We start from the raw sequence: 18,276 nt of genomic DNA, 5'->3' as shown, positions 1-18,276 counted from the left end.
ATTATTATTGGACCGTAGAGTGTTTTTATTAGGAAATAATTGGGATATTTCTATTGAAGACGTCAAAGAATGTGATAAAGTAGTTGATAGAACAGAAAGAAAAAAAAAAAAAAAAGGAAAAACGTACACATGCATGTTTGGACTGGATTCAGCTGCAACAAGTCTTATTTCTTGTTTTCTTTATAAATAATTAAGTGTCCTCTCCTTCCTTTATAAATAATTAAGTGTCCTCTCCTTTTCTCTTAAAAAAAAAAGTATCTCTTTACATGTTCCAAAACATTAGAAAATGGCCCAATTAGTTTTTATTATCCGACTACAAGTCCGTAAAGATTAGAATGATTTTGATGGTGAATTTCATTCCCATAAGCGAGAAAGAGAGAGAGAGAATTGACATCGTCCCCACGAGGTGGGAATTGACGGTTGATGTAAATTTGCTTGTCTTATTATATTCAGTTGGATAAACTCTTCTATCAATTCAGGGGTGGGAAAAGTATCGACTTGATCTTCTTTCTTTTTTTCTTTCTTTTTTTTTAACCTTTGCTGTTTAATCAATTTTTTTTTTCTAATTATTATTCAATTTAAATTAAATCAGTGTATACTTTACTGTGTATCCATTGGAACACTGCATGCCTTTTTTGATTGTGCATACGAGTATAAAAGACTTCATACTTTTGGAAGAAAGGAAAACAAAAATAAAAAAGAAATCAAACAAAAATTGTCATAAAAGCTTATCTAGCATAACTTTTTCTTCTTATCTTTTTTAAATCATAAACCACGTGTAAGATCCCACTTCCAAAACCAAATGAAGGAAAATTTTAGGCCCCCACTTATCGTGCTTATATTTCTCAAAAATGAACCCCCAAGTGATGGAGACTACACGAGAATGAAACCCCCACAAGAACAACCAGCTATGCTTTAACCTTTTACTATCTGATAAGCGACAACTTAGCTGCATATATATTTGATCAAACATGACATACTCGACACTTTGAGCTCCTGTCATGTCCCAGTCACATATATATTCTGGTCTTACAAAGAGTACTGGACCAAAGCAAATATTTGATGCTGCACACATCAAATTAACTTAGAAGAAGTTAGAAAATAGAAACTAGTACCTGCCTACCAGGCACTTCATATAAGTCTTTCATGTTTAAAGTGGGTTTTAAGAATGAGTGGTTCTAATAGCTAGGATGATGATATATATATATATATATTTTTTTTTTTTGGTTATATATTCGAACTGTTTCTAGAAACAAACAGAAAGGATTTCGCCTATAGAGAGATGTTATATATTTTGCATGTATATTACAAACTAATTTAAATCTGATATTGGGAGGCCAGCCTATTTATTAAAAACATAACCATGTCTCTGCAATGTTTGGCTTCATGTGTTTGATTTCTTCTCCTTCCCGAATGTGATAATCCACTTGGAAAGCTTTGAGCACAACCATCCAAACAAAACACAATGCTATTTTGACATAACCTGTCGAATGTCGATACTAACATAGCAATATGGACCCCTATAAAAGATAAAAAAAACCAACATCTTAGCCTTAGGTACAACCCCAAAATTAAGCGCCCCTCCCCAACCCCATACTGAAATATGTTTAATATCTTAGCACAAAGTCCCAACCATATGGCTGGCCTAAACCAATACTCGCTGTCTTTTCTGTCTTTTCTCATCTTTCACTCACTCATTCAAAATTCCCTCTCAATTTCTTTCTCAATGCCTCCGTTACCCGCTACGGATCCTTACCCGCCCACATACGAACCCGCTCCGATTGAAAACCCGTATTTTCCAAAGGGCATCCAAGCAGCTTATTGGCCATCGTTCGACGGATTTCCAGCGTCGTCCATTGATACCTCCTACTTCACCCACATTTATTACGCTTTCCTCTTACCCGAACCCGACACTTACAGACTCAACCTTACCTCCTTTGACCAAATCAAGATCCCCGAGTTCATGGACTCGCTCCGAACCCGAAACCCGCCCGTTGCAACTCTACTAGCCATCGGAGGCGGAAATAGCAACCCGGTTGTGTTCTCGAAAATGGTGAGAGGCGTCTCGACCCGTGCAGTCTTTATCAATTCCACCATTGAAATAGCTCGGAGATATGGGTTCGACGGCGTTGACCTCGATTGGGAATTCCCAGCTAACGACGAGGACATGACGAATTTAGCACTGTTGTATCAAGAGTGGAGGAATGCCATTGATGCCGAAGCTAAAAATAGCGGAAAACCGCGTCTCCTTCTCACTTCTGCTGTGTATTTCTCTTCGAGATTTAGCTCCGACGAACCCAGATCGTACCCAGCGAAAGCGATGGCAAAATACTTAGATTGGGTAAGTCCGATGTGCTATGATTATCATGGGAGTTGGGAAAATTTCACCGGGGCTCAATCCGCACTCTATGATCCGAAAAGCAATATTAGCACCAGCTACGGGATCGGGTCGTGGATCCAAGATGGAGTACCGCCCGAAAAGATTGTCATGGGGCTACCGTTGTACGGTAAGACTTGGAAGCTCCAGGACCCGAATTTGGGCGTTGGTCCCGGAGATGGCATTTTGTTGTACCGCCAAATTGTTGATTTTAACAATGAGAGCAAGGCTGTTGTCGTGTTTGACAGCCAAACGGTGTCGTATTTTTCTATAGCGGGAGATTCTTGGGTCGGTTTCGAGGATATGTTCTCTATCAGGTGGAAGGTCCAATATGCCAAGTCATCGGGCTTGGGTGGATATTTCTTTTGGGCCCTGGGCCAGGACAAGGATTGGATTCTCTCGATGCATGGTGGGTATAACCGTAGACACTCCAGTCCAAATCTCTATCTAGCATTGTTTTGGGCCAGGTGGCCTAGGTTTTTTCTTGTTTTTCTTGTTTAATTTGTTGTCTTATTTAATTTTTTTTTTCTAATTACGATGATAATAATTGAAATTCGATAGTGATTAAGTTGATTAAGTTTTTGTTTTCTTTGTGTTTTGGCAGCTTCAAATGCTTGGAATAACTGAAGACTCTCCGAAGGGAAATTTAATATGAATTTCGTGAACGTAGTAACGTTACATTTCCATGGAATGCCTGTGCAAACGGAAAGTTTTCTTGTATCCTACTATTCATTATTCAGATTGTTAGAACTTTGACACAAACAAAGTACGTACGACAGGATGCGTAACGCGTTGCTTATATTGTTAGTTTAATTTTATGAATTTTATAATTGGCTGATTATTGTGAATGAATTGAATTGTTTATTTTAATGGATACAGAACATGAATATATACGTTTCATGAATCAAAAAGGAATAATTAGCCAGTGGAAATAGATTAGCATTATTGTGTATTTTACGTCATTGCAAAATAAAAAGAGGTAAGAGATTACGCTAGGCCTATTGCATGGCTGCCAACTAGATAATTTTAGTCTTTAACTTCAAGAAGAAATTTTGTTTTCTCTTCTCCTTTTTATAAAAAATAAAAATACAACATGTCTGTTATCTTTCTGTACTGATAATTAATTGTTCCTGGGACATATATATAAACATTATATTAATTACATTAATAGCTGTGTTTTCAGGATAAGCATATTCCAATCTTGCTTTTAATTGTTGGAGTTAAAAATATTGTAGATTCCATTTTTATACTCCTCTCCCTTATAAATTTTCAAATGATCCAAATATATGTTAGTGGCTGAAGGGAAATGTGATGTTCCAAACTTCAAAGATATGTAATTATATGTTGACTCGTAAAAAAACTAATTTATATAAAATTATATATATATCTATGATAGACGGCTTGACGTGTAACTCTATCCCTTCAGTAATGGCATCATGACTTTCACGAAACTTCTGCTTAAAATATACAATTTTTGTATAAAATTGTTCCCACAAATTACAAGAAGCATGTCTTTCTTTATCACATACTGTGTACTTTACAATGTTTTTTTAATATAGAGGGCAATTCGTGCAATAATTGATGGGGTTGAAAAAAAAGGATATTAGTCATTCATAATTACAACACCAATTGATTACATATGACGTAAAGATTTTAACCTTTTTGTAATAGCAACGATATCAATTTATTCTCTAATAATTATTAACATCCATTCTTGGCAAACCAAAAAATACCCATCTTTCTTTATTCTTGTTAGTAGTACTACTAACTTCTTCTTTTTTTTTTTTTTAATTTTTGTTGAGGCCAGGCCGCCATGCATTGAGGAAGTACAATTTATAGTTTATGATAGAAAACGTTATAGATTGTTTCTACCAATATCACTTATTATGTGACAATATTTTTTTTATGATAAATTGAGAAATAATTCACAGAAGATGAAATTATTTATGTTTAACATCAAATTGTTGTTACTTGGTATTTTTCAAGCTGATTTGTTGTAATTAAGGGGCTGAGTTGGGGGTTGGCATTTTGTCGAAGTGGAGCGAGATTTGAGGGATAAAATAGTGAAAAAGGAGAGGAATTTGATTTGGAGTAAATATTTAATATTGGGGGAATAGAGCCCTCGTGGGAGACAACATGAGCTATACATAGCAATACATAAGCCATATTTCTGGTCGAGGTACACTGTTCTTCCCCCATATACCCTACCATCTTAACTCATTCCAAACGGAAACTCATGTGACTTCTATAAAGCAAAGGAATCTCAAGATTTTGTACCCACCATGTGAATCTTCTACCTATGCATTTTTTAACATTAAAAAATTATGAAAAAGAATTAATATGTATAAACTATATACACCACATTTATATATCTGAGTAGAGAGAGAAAGAGAGAGAGAGAGAGAGAGAGAGAGAGAGATAGAGAACCAAAAAAAAAAAAAAAGAGAGAGAGGCTGTTGTTATCATGCCCACTTGATTATTAATTGGTAGTCAAATTATGGTGCTTTGGATAATCATAAACAAGTTCATTGGGATCTTGTTTGGATTCTCTTATAAGGCCATGATCTTCCAAGCTCTGCTAGGAAGCAACTTCCAAGGAAGTAATTAATCGGTCCTTAATTTTTAGTCTTTTTACCATGATTTTGAAAAAAAATTTGCAATTTGACATTTTCAAGCAAAGAAAGGTCCCCCCAAAAATGCTTGAAATTTAAGAAACACAATTCAACTGTCCTATTGGACTTTTAATACCATTGAGAAATACGACTCATTCTTGATGAGTTTTTATGATCAACGTCAATTTATCTTTTTTTCGTGCAAAAGATAAAACAACTACCATGCATACATATAGTAAATATAATTAATTGGGTTATTTGGTTCCTTTTTCTTTATCTTGCCAAAGCTAACAAGTAAATGGAAAAAAAAAAAAGAATATTTATCGCTTAGTCACCGTAAAACTTTAACATTCAGCTGAAAAAGGGAGATGATTGCATAAAGCAATAATGATAAGGTTGTGCACTAACAAAGTAGGGACTAGGGACTAAATAAAGCTTATGAATGCCATTAATAATAAATAAATTCCAAGGGATTAAAACTATATTTGGATTACAGGGTGAAAAGGAAAATAAACTATAAATTTAAGGAGGAAAAGACAATAAAATATTTATAGTAATAGTTTGTTAAGATGATTATTAATGGAAAAAAAACGTAAAAAGTAATTAATGTAGTTTATATTTGTACAAAAATGCTCTAAATATAAAATATTTCAATCAAGTAATTTTTAATTAATAAGGATAATATTGAAATATTTAAAAGTTTTATTAAACTATTTTCTTTTTCTTTTTATTTTTGGTTAAATTTAAATGAAAAGCTAGATAAACATAATCTATTTCTTTATTTTCCTTCCTTATCCTTTCTTTCCTCTTATTTAAACGATCAAATCAAAAGAATTAAATCTTTTCATTTTCTTGCTCTCCCATCTAATCCATGATCCATCATTATCTCCAAAAATCATATAATTGTAATAATATACCACATAATATCTTTCTTTTTTTTAATGACTTTCCACTCAATATCTATAAACAAAGAAGAGGCCAAAAATCTAAATTTTTTTTTTTTGCTAATAAAAAAATAAAAAATAGGCCACATCCAACATGCTTATAAGGTTTTCTCCACTAAATATACATAGTGGGCATTCTACTTTAATATGATTTGCTAGCTTTTTCATGCATTCATTGGTTCTCATACTCACTATTTCACTTTCTCCACCAACCCCTCAAAAGTTTCTAGCTTTGTCTCTATCACTATCACTTTGTGGCCATCATTTAAATTTGCCTCCTTCAATTAATTAACCATTATGTTGTATGTGTCAAACATACCACAGTTTTTTGCGTCTCCATCCTATAACTATGCCAATATAGTGTTTTTCTTCGTGGTCCATTTCTTTTTTTATCATTTATTATTTTCATTTAAGGGCTATTACTTATAGGTTCTTGATACATTTAGAAATATTTGTTTATAATAAAAGGGGTTGCTACTCTGACTCATTTGAAATAACAAATTTTATTTTCTTATACTAACAAAACAAAATAAAATAAAAAAATTGCACATTGAGAAATTGTCCTTGTAGGTGTCATGACCACCCGTTTGATCAATGGCCTCACAAAAAGCCGCCTTTAATTGGGTATGGCTTGCGACCAAAACTTGGATTCTCCCTTGTACTCAAAATCTAAACCCCAGGCACAGAAATTTCCTAGGTTATTGTCTTGGCATTTACGTGGAATTCCATTCAAAAGCGTTTTTTTATTTAGAACCCCCATTCAAAAGGGTTATTTATTTATTTATTCATTTTTCTTTTTCCATGGAACCATTTTTTTTTTTTTTTTTAGATTTGGCGAATTTTCTTTTTCCATTGAACAGTTGACAAATTCAGGTCCTGTCAATTGATGGAAACCCAAAAAAATAAAAAAAAATAAAAATTGTTATTCTATTTGCTTTATTTTGGATATTAAAAGGTCATGCTTTTTAACCACGTCTAAATACTAGCGTGATATATAATAAACTAAAAATTGATTGTCTTTAGTCTTTCTTTCTAAGCTTTTATTGAAAACATGAAAGTAGATCTTGTAGGCTTCCAGTCTAGAAAGAGCAGCCTAATGAAGGCAAATTTTGTCAAGGAAGAAGTTAATACAAAAGGGAAAAAGAGGATTTGATAAACATTGAATAAACTATTACATTTTGGTTTCAGAAACTGAAGCACAGCACTGCTCACGCTTCTCTCTCTATCTGTATCCTCCATATAAATTTTGAGGTGGTCCCAATCACACAATTAAAACACCCATTTTATTATACAAACTGCTTTGAGTTATTCTATTCTCTCTGTAATTAGTTTTACTTTATTTGATTAATAAATAAATAATTTTTATTTCTAAATTATAATTTCTTTTATCGGCAAGAGTTTAAAAAAATATTTCATATACTAATTTTTAGTTTTTTAAAACACATTTTCCAATAATTTACTAGACAAGCAAATCAATAACACTTTTATAGTACCTATCATGCTTTTATTTATTTATCTATTTATTTATATATTTTTCTGTTAATTGTATGGCATCTCCTCAAGGAATGTTCTTTAAGGAAATATTTACTACTTATCAAATTGTTTTAAAAAAAAAAAAGAAAAGGAAATGAAATGAAAAGAGTACTTCTATGGCTTCGTATTAGAAGCTCTTTATTATTTTTCGTTTCCCCTCAAAAAACGAAAAGACTACCTCATGTTTTCCTTAAATATACTATTAAAAACCTATAAGTCTTTTTTTCCTTTTTCCTTATATCCTCTTACCTAGTTACATAATATTATGAATTTTCCTTTTCACGATCTTTATTTTACATTACCATTCCTTCTCTACTCCTATACCTTCGTAAATGGTTGCCATAACTATATAGAATATTGAAACTTATTGCCTCATATTTTATTCTTAAATCACTTGTCATATTGGACTATATCTTATCTTACTTACGATATGTATATATATATATATATTTATATATTTTTTTTAGCTAAAAATCTTACCTTACGATATGATTCTTATTGAAACCATTCCTTCTAATTATATCACTGTAATATACCTCATCTTACCTCATTCCACAAGGGTACTTTTTAATGGATGGTTCCAATTACTATCTCCACTACTAATAATCAAGTATTCCGTTTCTTTACTCAACAAGGTAAATCAACTAGGTTTGTAAATTCTTATGGAAAACCCGTATATTAGTTTCCAAATTTCAAAATATTTCCAATGTTAAATACGTTTAAATAAATAACAAGAGAGAGAGAGGGAGAAGGAAACAGACAAAAAAGTAGTCAATGAAAAAAATAAAATGATAAACTTGTTTTTTTCTTTTAATTGTTTTATAGTCGTATTTGGATTTTGGAATCTTTTCAATATATATTAAAGTTTTTTGGTCTTTATTATTTTGTTATAGATAAAATAAGAATATAATGTAAAAATGAAAATAAAACATGAAAATGCATGTTTCATTTTCTTTATCGAAAATATGCAGCGATTATTATTATATATTTTTATTTTATTTTTTCTAATTAAATGCAAGTGCATATACAAAAATATAAAAAAAAATAATTAATTTCAAAATAAAACATTTTACTTCGTTGACTTGTTTTTCTACAAGTTAAAATAAAAAGGAATAATTTTGTATATTCTAAGCAAAAATATTTTGCATTTAAGTCGTTCACCAAAAACCAAAGCCACAACTTAAAGTTAACTATAATTTCCTTTCTTTGACTATTTTTATTGACCATAAAAGCATCAAGGAACTTTTTTTTAAAAATAAAAAGTATCTTTCATAATATTATAAAGAATATTTTTAACTATAAATAATAAAACTTTAAAATTACTTCAATAATATCCTCTGTATCATACTTTTTAATTTTTGTTTTTTTAATGAACATTTACTGATGTTAGAACTTAAAGACAAGATTTGCCAAAATTGATGTTAGATTCAAAAAGCTAATAAAACCCGAGAATAACTACGCGTATAATGCACGCGCGGGTATCCCCTCGTGCAAAATTTTCTTTTTCTAAATTATGTTCCATGTTGGCATCACATTTCGATCAAAAACCACAAAAAATAAAAAAAATAAAAAAAGGTCAATTTCAGCAAAGTCTTACAAAGACTCTCTCATAGTCGCATTCTTTCACAGTTCTTAATGAATGAGAGAAATAGATTTTCATTTATTTCTCCTTTTTTTCTACAGTCAAGAGAGATAAACAGAGATTCTATCATAAAAAAAGAGAGATAAACAGAGATCTAAGCAAAAAAAAAAGAGAGATAAACAGAGAAAGTGACTCGGAGAGTTCCATAAAAATTTACGAGATTCCATAACTTTACAATCGCATTCCTTTTATCACACACTCTCTCTCTCTGTCTTTCTCTTTCTATTTTCTCCTTCTCTTTCTTGAATAATATTTAGCCTCTTTGGTTTAATCTTTGCAAAGCCGTTTTCCCTGTATCTCTGTGCTTTTTATTATTATTGATTCTGGGTTTTGCTCCAAAACCCACAAGGAAGAAAGCCTTAAAACATTCAAACCCGCCCTGTGAGATTCTTCTTCTATTTTCATTGTTCTTTGTCCGAAAGTTGAGAAAATGACCGTGGAGACGACTGTTGATGATCGCAGAAGTCAGTTTCCTGTTGGAATGCGTGTTCTTGCCGTGGACGATGACCCCACTTGCCTCAAAGTTTTGGAGACTCTGCTTCGTCGATGCCAATACCATGGTTTAGCTCTTTTTTTTTTTTTTTCATTTTTTTCATTTTTTTTTTCATTTTCCTACGAGATTTCTGGGATGGGTTCCGCTAATTTGGGCTTTATTTTTTTTAAAAAAAAATTAAGATTTTGTTTTTTGTTTGGTGTTTTGATGAGAGTTTTTGGTTTATGTAGTTGTAATTATTTTTTTCGGTTATGTAATATAATATACTGGTAATATGTTCTTCATTGACTAGATTGCGTGCAGGGTCTTACACGGGTGTGAAGTTAGATTCCCATTTCCTTCTTCAAATGTTCAATATTTTTCACAAATTCGATCTTATTTTTATGTTAATGGATGTGAATACCTAGATTTGTGACGTTTGAGTAAGATTTTCATATTCACTTTTATACTTTCTCTTTTTTAGGGTCTTGTACCGAGTTTTATGGAAATTATTCACTTGGGTATTTATTAAAATCGTTAAAAAGAAAGTATAGCCTTTTTCTTAAATTTTGAAATCAGATTTTTTTCCCCCCTAAAAATAGCATTTTCATATTGTGTTAGACTTTTGATAATCTTAAAAAAAAAAAAAAAAAAAAATTGTAGATTTAGATTAAGCTTCTGGTTTATTTATGGATTGATAGATTACTTGAAATTGTGGAGTATGAAATATGCCGTTCTTTCTTCTTTTCCCTCCCCCAGCAGAAAATTTGTTCAATTGCAATTATGTGGCATGGGTTTTGCAGTTACAACAACTAGCCAGGCTATCATGGCATTGAAGATGCTAAGAGAGAACAAGAACAAGTTTGACCTGGTTATCAGTGATGTACATATGCCAGACATGGATGGATTTAAGTTGCTCGAGCTTGTGGGACTTGAGATGGACCTTCCTGTTATAAGTGAGCTTTTTTTTTTTTTTTAAAAGAAGTTTTATTCTGTTTGGAGTCTGGAATTTTTCAATAATATTCTCATCATTCAAAACAACGGTTTCTTATAGATGAATTTCAAAATGGTCTGCTAAAATGTTGACTTAATTGTGATTTTCCAAATTTATAAATTTGATACCATGGAAGTTGTGGTTACAATAAATGAACAGTTTCTCTGAGAAAGAAATGAAATGTTAAACTTTAATTAAAATGTTAAAGTTTGAAATCCCTTAATAATTAAATACTGTGCTGTGATCTTATGTTAGAGCTGCAAGAACAACTTTTTAGCTTCTTTTTTTTTTTTAAGTTTAAATTAAAATTTCAAGTCTAAAAAGTTTAATATTTTTCAAGTGTTGTCTGGAAATGGCGATACAAAGCTTGTGATGAAGGGAATCACCCATGGAGCTTGTGATTATTTGCTAAAACCTGTTCGAATTGAGGAGCTGAAGAACATCTGGCAACATGTAATAAGGAGGAAGAAGTTTGATTCAAAGGACTGCAAAAATTCTGGCAATCAGGACAAGTCTCATATTGGGAATGGTGAAGGAGGTCCAGAGTCAGCAGAAACCGGAAATTCTGATCAGAATGGGAAGCTCAATAAGAAACGCAAGGATCAAGATGAAGATGAAGATGAGGATCGTGATGAAAATGATAACGACGATCCATCAACACAAAAGAAGCCTCGTGTAGTTTGGTCTGTCGAGTTGCATCGCAAGTTTGTTGCAGCTGTTAATCAGTTGGGCATTGATAGTAGGTTCTTCACCCATCTATGAAGTTATTGAATGTTTATCTATGTTACTGAATTTGTTTTGTTCTTCAACTCAGTTTTTATTTTATTGGGATTCTTCTTCCATGAAATCCAGCTTTTTTATGTTGACTAATTTCATCTTAATTTTGTGCCAATGCAGAGGCAGTTCCCAAAAAGATTCTAGATTTAATGAATGTTGAAAAGCTTACAAGAGAAAATGTGGCGAGTCATCTTCAGGCATGCATGCTAATCTTTCCTTAATTCAATGCGATCTATATTTGCCATTTCCAAGAAGCTTACATTATGCTTCTTTGATTTCAGAAGTATAGGCTTTACCTTAAAAGAATCAGCTGTGTAGCAAACCAACAAGCAAATATGGTGGCAGCTTTAGGAAGTTCAGATTCTTCCTATTTGCGAATGAGTTCTATGAATGGCCTTGGCAGTTACACTGCATTAAGTGGATCCGTGCAGTTCCAAAGTCCCGCTTTCAGATCCTTCCCGCCTAGTGGGATGATTGGAAGATTGAATACTCCTGCTGGTATGGGTTTGCATTGCCTTCCTTCTTCAGGGCGGCTTCAATTGGGTCATCCGCAAAATTTGAGCAACTCCACTGATCAAGTGAAATTCCATCCTGCCACAGTTCTTGGAAAGCATAATGGGAACATGCTTCAAAGAATGCCAGTATCCTTTGAACTTGATCAACAAAATAGTAAGGGTGTTACACACATTGGAGAGTTCTCCACCGCTATTGATGACACCCCAATTTTCCCTCTTTCCAATGGCCTCCCAGATGCAAAAATAACAGGTAATAGTTCAAACAGTGCTCTGGCTGTTTCAACCAGCTCGATGATGCTAGGAAACCTTCAAGATGACCAATGTGGAAGAAAATTTGGTGGTCAATCATCTGTTTCTATGACCTCCTTGAAATCAGAGTTTTGTTCCCCTTTGCCTGATCATGGTAGATGTACTGAGAACTGGTCGAGCTCTGCTCAGTTATCTGGGTACCAGTCGAATTCTTTACTTTCAGGTGACCGTTTTAAGCAGGCTAGTACACATCCTAGCAGCTTGAGGGACAATCTGTCTGTAATGGCCTCGCAAATGGGTAGCAATCGGTTTGATGTTTCTTCAGTAACTTCAGCCTCCACACAATTTCAGGATTTAAGAACTGATATACAGGGCCAACAATCTGCAATAAGCAGTAATGCTGGGCAAACAATTAATGAGGCCCTAATTCATGGGTGGGATAACCAGAAGCCAGATTCCACTTATCCTTCGAATATTATGTGTAGCTCTATGAACTCTCTGATGCCTGTTAATGATGCCATGGGTCCTTTGGAGCAGAGTTTGGACTCTAAGAATTCGATCTTCGATAGAAGCATGGATTTCAATTTGATTGGACAATCAAATTATGTTGATCCTTTAATCATGAAGCATGATGAGGTTGAAAAACCAACCATGGAGACGTCACTGAGATCGAAGCAGGGATACCTCTTGGACCAAAAGAGGCCACAGGGAAGTTACATCTCTAATACTGTTGGCTCTTTGGAAGATTTAGTGAGTGCAATGATGAAACAGGTAATAGTCCATATATATGCTTTACCTGCCTAGTTTACAGTCACAGTGTCTTTTCTTAACAATTTAGTATAGAATTCATATTTTCGTAGATAGATTATTCATACAAGCAAGGATCATGGTGGCACTGTCAAAACAGTTGGTAACGACTGTTTTGTATATTATATGTTTTCAAACGTCATCTGATTTAGAGAATTTGAAATTTATGAAGGTCCTCATAAGAAAAAAAAAAAAAAAAAAAAGGAAAAAAAAAAAAAAGGTGTGAACGGTTTTCTGAAAGAGCATGTTATTGCTACCACTTCTCATATCTTAAAGCCCCATGCCTTTAGGCTATCTGGGTTCTTGCGCATCTAGCACCTCTCTTCTGCATTCCACTGGTTCCATTCCTGTGAACATGGCCTGGATTTGGTAGGAACATTTTGAAAACAGTTTTTGTGGTGCAGCCTTTCACTTTGCATTTTACAGTTATTTGGATCTGAAAATTTTGAAAAGATGCCTTTTGACCATTTGCTCTAGTATTCTGGTGTTTCATATTTGCTCTTATTGATTTCTTTGCCATTTACCAGTACTGTTATGGTGAATGCAGGAACAAGATAAGGCAAAATCAATGGAAGGGGAGTTTGATGCTTATTCCCTGGGACCATCAATGTGAATATGCATTCCATGTGCAAGCAACATGGATTTCCAAGGAAATTACCCTTTGCAATGAGATTTACCTCCTGTAAATTTACACCTACAACTTTCGACTCTGTTTAGACTACTTTTGTTTTAGATAGTATTTCACTAGCGACAATTAGCTTCCTCTCTTTGCTTTAGTTTCAGCGCGGTCAGTTTTGACAATTAATTGAGTAATACTATAAATAACGGCTTGTTTATTTGGTATAAATGAAAAGACATTGTTGTCCGTGGGCCCAACAAAGCACTAACGTGGTTTTTTTTTCTTTTTTTTTCCTTTTTCTTTTTTTTTCCCTTCTCTAAAATGGTGATGTACGACTGTTGATTGAGATAAACTAGAGGACCCCACTATAACATTGATTATTGTTGGCATTGTATGACCAAACCAAGAAAAAGCTAAAAAGCATGTCCACTGTAATATTATAACTTGGATTCTGAAATGTGTCTTACCAAACGACACATTCCACATATTTATATATCAGATTATTATTAGTTTTTCTAACTCACTATGACAATATCATTGTCACCATATATATATATATATATAATCATCTTCTAATGATCTCCTTTCCCAGATCACCTAAGCTCACCAACAAAGGGAGAAAAGTTCCAAATAAAATATAAAAAAAAATGAAAAGAAAAAACAGAGGAACAGCTAAATAATGTCTTATTTTATCGACCGGCGGTGAGAAAGTAGCGAGAGAAAGCATCGACATATTGCTGAAGCAACCCAATTCTGACATGGATTCCTTTGTTGTCATTAGGATTCTGAATAAAATATGCAACCTGAGGAATTGGAGTAAGCAATGGAGATGCATAGGCTGCTGCGTGTCCATGTAAGAACTCAACCTTGTGAAATGGCATCCTTGTCCAATCAGAAACTATGGTTAGCTCCTTCAATGGAGGGAGAGAACCACCCTGTGGTCCTTGAAGCCCCTCCATGTAGGCTTTGACATAGTCGTTGTTGACAGAGTTTTTGGCTTCCCTTATCTTCTGGATTATGGTTTTATGGCTAACTAGCTCCAGTTCTCCAGCTTTTAAAGCCACAGAGGCAAGTACATAAGCATTGCCACTGAATGAATTAGGCAGTGGGGGTACCACTTTGTTCCTCGTATCCACAGCAAATTGCAAGCATGCCATTGTTTCCTTCTTTAGTCCTAAGGCTTTAGACCTTGCCTGAAATGTGACAAAACAAATATTAGTTTGTTTTATTTATTTATTTTTGAAAAATAATAATATTAATAATAAATATTAAATAGAATATCTGTTTGAATGAATGATAGGAAGAGTTCAATCTGAATCTCTGGAGACACTGTCACGAGAATGGCCTACTACATAATACATATTGCATACATGGTGCCCCCTCCGATAAGGCGCTATTATGCCCCGACAATTCATTATTTTGTAGACTGTAATCAATCATAGGACCCCCGACAATTCATTGTTTTTTGAATTTGGATATCTCGATGATATCTTTGCCGTACAATAATTGCCAAGGTTATGAATTATTTCATGTCCATCATGATTTTAACTTTTACAGTTAAAATTAAAGTTCATATATGTACAACTTTCGCCACTAACATACCAGAAGGAAAATAAACTGAATTTATTAAACTACAATCCAATACCACTGATTTTAGGAGCTCGAACTCGTGAAACGTGGACTGGAATTGGGTAATATCTCCACAATCCAATACCACCGATCTCAAAAACTCGAACTTGTGAGAATTGGATGGAATTTGGATATATATTTTAACAGAATTAAAAAGTTTTATTAATTAATTTTTGGATGTAAAAATTTGTAAAATTAAAAAGAGGAACAAGTGGTAGTAATTGAAAAATAAGAAAAATTAATAAAATAATAACATTACCTTCCACAAGTGAGCAGCAACAACCTCAAAGGATGAAGATGAAAAACCATCATTCTGATTGAAAACCTGCATCTTCAAATTTTCAATGAGGTTACCGCTGAGATGAAAGGTCTTGAGAACATAATTGTTATGAGTGGAAGAAGAAGATCCAGGAGTACTATGAGTGAGGAGGAGGCTTCCTTCAGCAGCCGCTTGCATTATCAAGTGGTATAGATGATCTATGGCCGCAGCACCACTACTAGTAGTTATGGTTTTAGACAAATTATTAGCGACGGCTTTTGGGGGTGATCGAAACTGAGAATTACCAAGCAAGAGTAAAGGTCTTTCATGCACTGGTTTATAAAGCTCTGGTAGACTACTAGTAGCAGTAGCAGTAGTAGTTTTGTTTGGTTTCAGGACAGCAGAAGCAGAAGCCCATGCACTCAGAAAATCATAAGCTGCTGGTCCATCAAATAACGAATGGCTCGTTCCAATTCCTATTGAGTATCCTCCACATCCAAACTTTGTAACCTGTAGTATTATATCATATATATATATATATATATACACACCTAATTATAAACACTTAAATATTTAAAGCATGTTTCTGTGTGTAATGAACAATTCATTGTATGCCTAATTTTTGCTCCATTTTTTCCATACAATTTTCAGAAAATTACAAAAGCAAAGTACTTGCCGGGTTTTATTCATTTCTCTGTGGTGGTTTTCACAAATTTAACTTTTGTTTTTAAGAAATTTTCAAGATAAGTTATTTATGGCTAGATTTATCTAACACATAGCCTCGTTTTCAGTTTAAAGGAAGCATGCTTTAAAAAGAAAAAAAGAAAAAAGAAAAACACTAAAGACAAGAATCAGGAGCGTTGAGCTCAAAACCCTAGTCATGTAGGGCAGGCTCATAATTATTTGTGTCACAAAAAAATAAAAATAAAGGACTTTGGAATTATCAATTTATCAAGGTCGTTGGGCTTGAAGGGAATTTGCATATCTTAGATAGAGAATTTCTATTAACTATAATTAATTCTTTTGATCGTACTAATTATACCAACTTAATTACGTTGATTTGAGTCTAATCATGAGCTAGCTAGTTCAGATCATATATAATTCTCACCTGACCAACAACCAGTGGCATGTCGGAGAAATTCCCACCAAAATCAGGCTTGAAAACCAACTTCTCCAACAACTCATTGTACTGAGAAAGATCACCGAGGTCCGAGATCTTAACCGGGCTCATTGCCTCAACAAGTACTGCACCTTTGTTGTTGCACCATAGGTTAAGCTTTCCATCACTAGGATTCAAGCTCAACCTCCCTGCTGCAGGGTACCAAATTGACAAAGCCTCTTCCAATCCACTCTTCAAGCTGTTAAAAACCGAATCAACGGTCAGGATTTTACCAGCAGGAGATGGATTGTAAAAGAAAACCAAGTACATGAGGATTGGACACTGCCTGTCTAAGTTGGAGAGGTTGAGAACTTTTTGTGGGCGTAGGATTTTTGGGTATACAGAAATGGTTTTTGTGATTGAAACCGGTGGGCAATTTTGATGATCATATTGCTTGGCCATTATGGCTTTAATTTGTTGCCCTCAATCTCAAACTTTCTAGTATATGTATGTTCAGCTGTGAGAAAGGAAAGGAGAGGAGTTTGTATATATATAGAGGAAACAGGTACAATGTATTAATTATATACCTAGATTCCTAGGAGCTAGAGCCAACGAGATGTCTAATGCTTGTGTTTTTATTATTAGTTAAAGGTTTTGCATGCTACTGTTAGTGTTATGAAGAAGAAGAAGAAGAAGTTAAAAAAAAAAAAAAAAAAAAAAATTCTGAATATCTTTACCGGTGTATGTAGTATATTATCTGGCTCGCACTGTGAGGAAGGTAATGATATTGACTCACGACCTGCCTACGGTTCATGATCTTCGATTCTTCAAATTAAACCCAAATATCAATGCAGTGGGACCGAACCCAGGCTTCCAACTTTTCAAAGGTTCATGAATTTAAGAAACCCTTCTATAATTAGTAATAATCTTTATAATATGGTTGTTGGCCTTACAAATTTTGGAGGTAGTTAATTTCTCTTATTTTCTTGGGCATGAAATATTTATATGTCTCGTGAGAAGCTAATAACGGCCACCATGTATATAGATCGATCATTGTCGATCGATATGAAATTTCAAGGGAGTCAGAAGCATGTCATTTCAGGTTATAATGATGAACATGTGAGCTTGTCACATCCTAATGGCCGGGACAACGTACTCGGTCTCCTCATATATACACATACACACATCACTCACAGACCATATTATATCATCGAACATTTTCCATGAGATAAGTGAAATATGTACTTGAATATGGAGCTTCTAATTTTTATAATGGATCTTCCATTTGAATATATTATAATTATGTAATAGTTTATTGTATTATGCTTCAGAGAGGTCCCTGGCCATATGAATTTTCTGTTGCTACCTAATCAATCGACAAATGGTAAACTTTGTCCCTTTGTTTCTTATGATTTGATGCATAATATTAATGCAATGCAAACCCATTTGTCAGTATCAGGAAAACATTGATGTGTTAAATCTTCTGTGCATTTAGACGACAATACATTTTCTAATGTATTAGGAAGAGAGAGCAGTATATTAACTGAATATGTAATATAGAAACATCATTAATTGCTTAACACAAAAACTATGTCCTGTCACGTATGTAAAATTTCCAAGCCCCAAAAATCATATCTTAGATGATCACATCCCAATTATATATTGCAGGATGTTATACGTCTAGGATATGGTGAGCTATATTGTCTAATAAAATATTTTTCTATATATATTATATAGAAAGAAAACCC

The 18,276-nt window shown here is 33.5% G+C and overlaps 3 protein-coding genes across 4 annotated transcripts; 2 read left to right on the top strand and 1 right to left on the bottom strand.

Annotated features, from left to right (window-relative positions):
- Positions 1-1,107: 1,107 nt before the first annotated feature.
- On the top strand, positions 1,108-3,247 carry LOC107420338 (class V chitinase CHIT5a). Its single transcript, XM_016029272.4, has 2 exons — positions 1,108-2,786; positions 2,982-3,247. Exons 1-2 carry the CDS (start codon positions 1,604-1,606, stop codon positions 3,002-3,004), a joined length of 1,206 nt encoding a protein of 401 aa, XP_015884758.3. The 5' UTR covers positions 1,108-1,603; the 3' UTR covers positions 3,005-3,247.
- A 5,787-nt stretch (positions 3,248-9,034) lies between these two features.
- On the top strand, positions 9,035-13,805 carry LOC107420356 (two-component response regulator ARR12). The gene is made up of 6 exons (XM_016029289.4): positions 9,035-9,668; positions 10,384-10,536; positions 10,915-11,313; positions 11,472-11,548; positions 11,633-12,886; positions 13,470-13,805. The coding sequence occupies exons 1-6, from the start codon at positions 9,539-9,541 to the stop codon at positions 13,533-13,535; spliced, it is 2,079 nt and encodes a 692-aa protein (XP_015884775.3). The 5' UTR covers positions 9,035-9,538; the 3' UTR covers positions 13,536-13,805.
- Positions 13,806-13,948: 143 nt separating this feature from the next.
- LOC107420357 (brassinosteroid-related acyltransferase 1) lies at positions 13,949-17,482 on the bottom strand. 2 transcript variants are annotated; one of them, XM_016029291.4, is made up of 4 exons: positions 17,266-17,482; positions 16,538-16,787; positions 15,430-15,939; positions 13,949-14,734 (listed from the first exon to the last, which is right to left on the bottom strand). In XM_016029291.4, exons 1-4 carry the CDS (start codon positions 17,340-17,342, stop codon positions 14,231-14,233), a joined length of 1,341 nt encoding a protein of 446 aa, XP_015884777.1. In that variant the 5' UTR covers positions 17,343-17,482; the 3' UTR covers positions 13,949-14,230. The 2 variants fall into 2 exon arrangements, with proteins under 2 accessions (XP_015884777.1, XP_024930686.1); XM_025074918.3 differs by lacking the exon at positions 17,266-17,482 and having other exon boundaries at positions 16,538-17,200.
- Between the last annotated feature and the right edge of the window lie 794 nt (positions 17,483-18,276).

The sequence above is a fragment of the Ziziphus jujuba genome, chromosome 5 (assembly GCF_031755915.1).
Source record: "Ziziphus jujuba cultivar Dongzao chromosome 5, ASM3175591v1".
NCBI classification, from domain to species: domain Eukaryota; kingdom Viridiplantae; phylum Streptophyta; class Magnoliopsida; order Rosales; family Rhamnaceae; genus Ziziphus; species Ziziphus jujuba.
The sequence above is the reverse complement of the archived record's forward strand: the minus strand, read 5'-3'. Positions and strand labels throughout refer to the sequence as shown.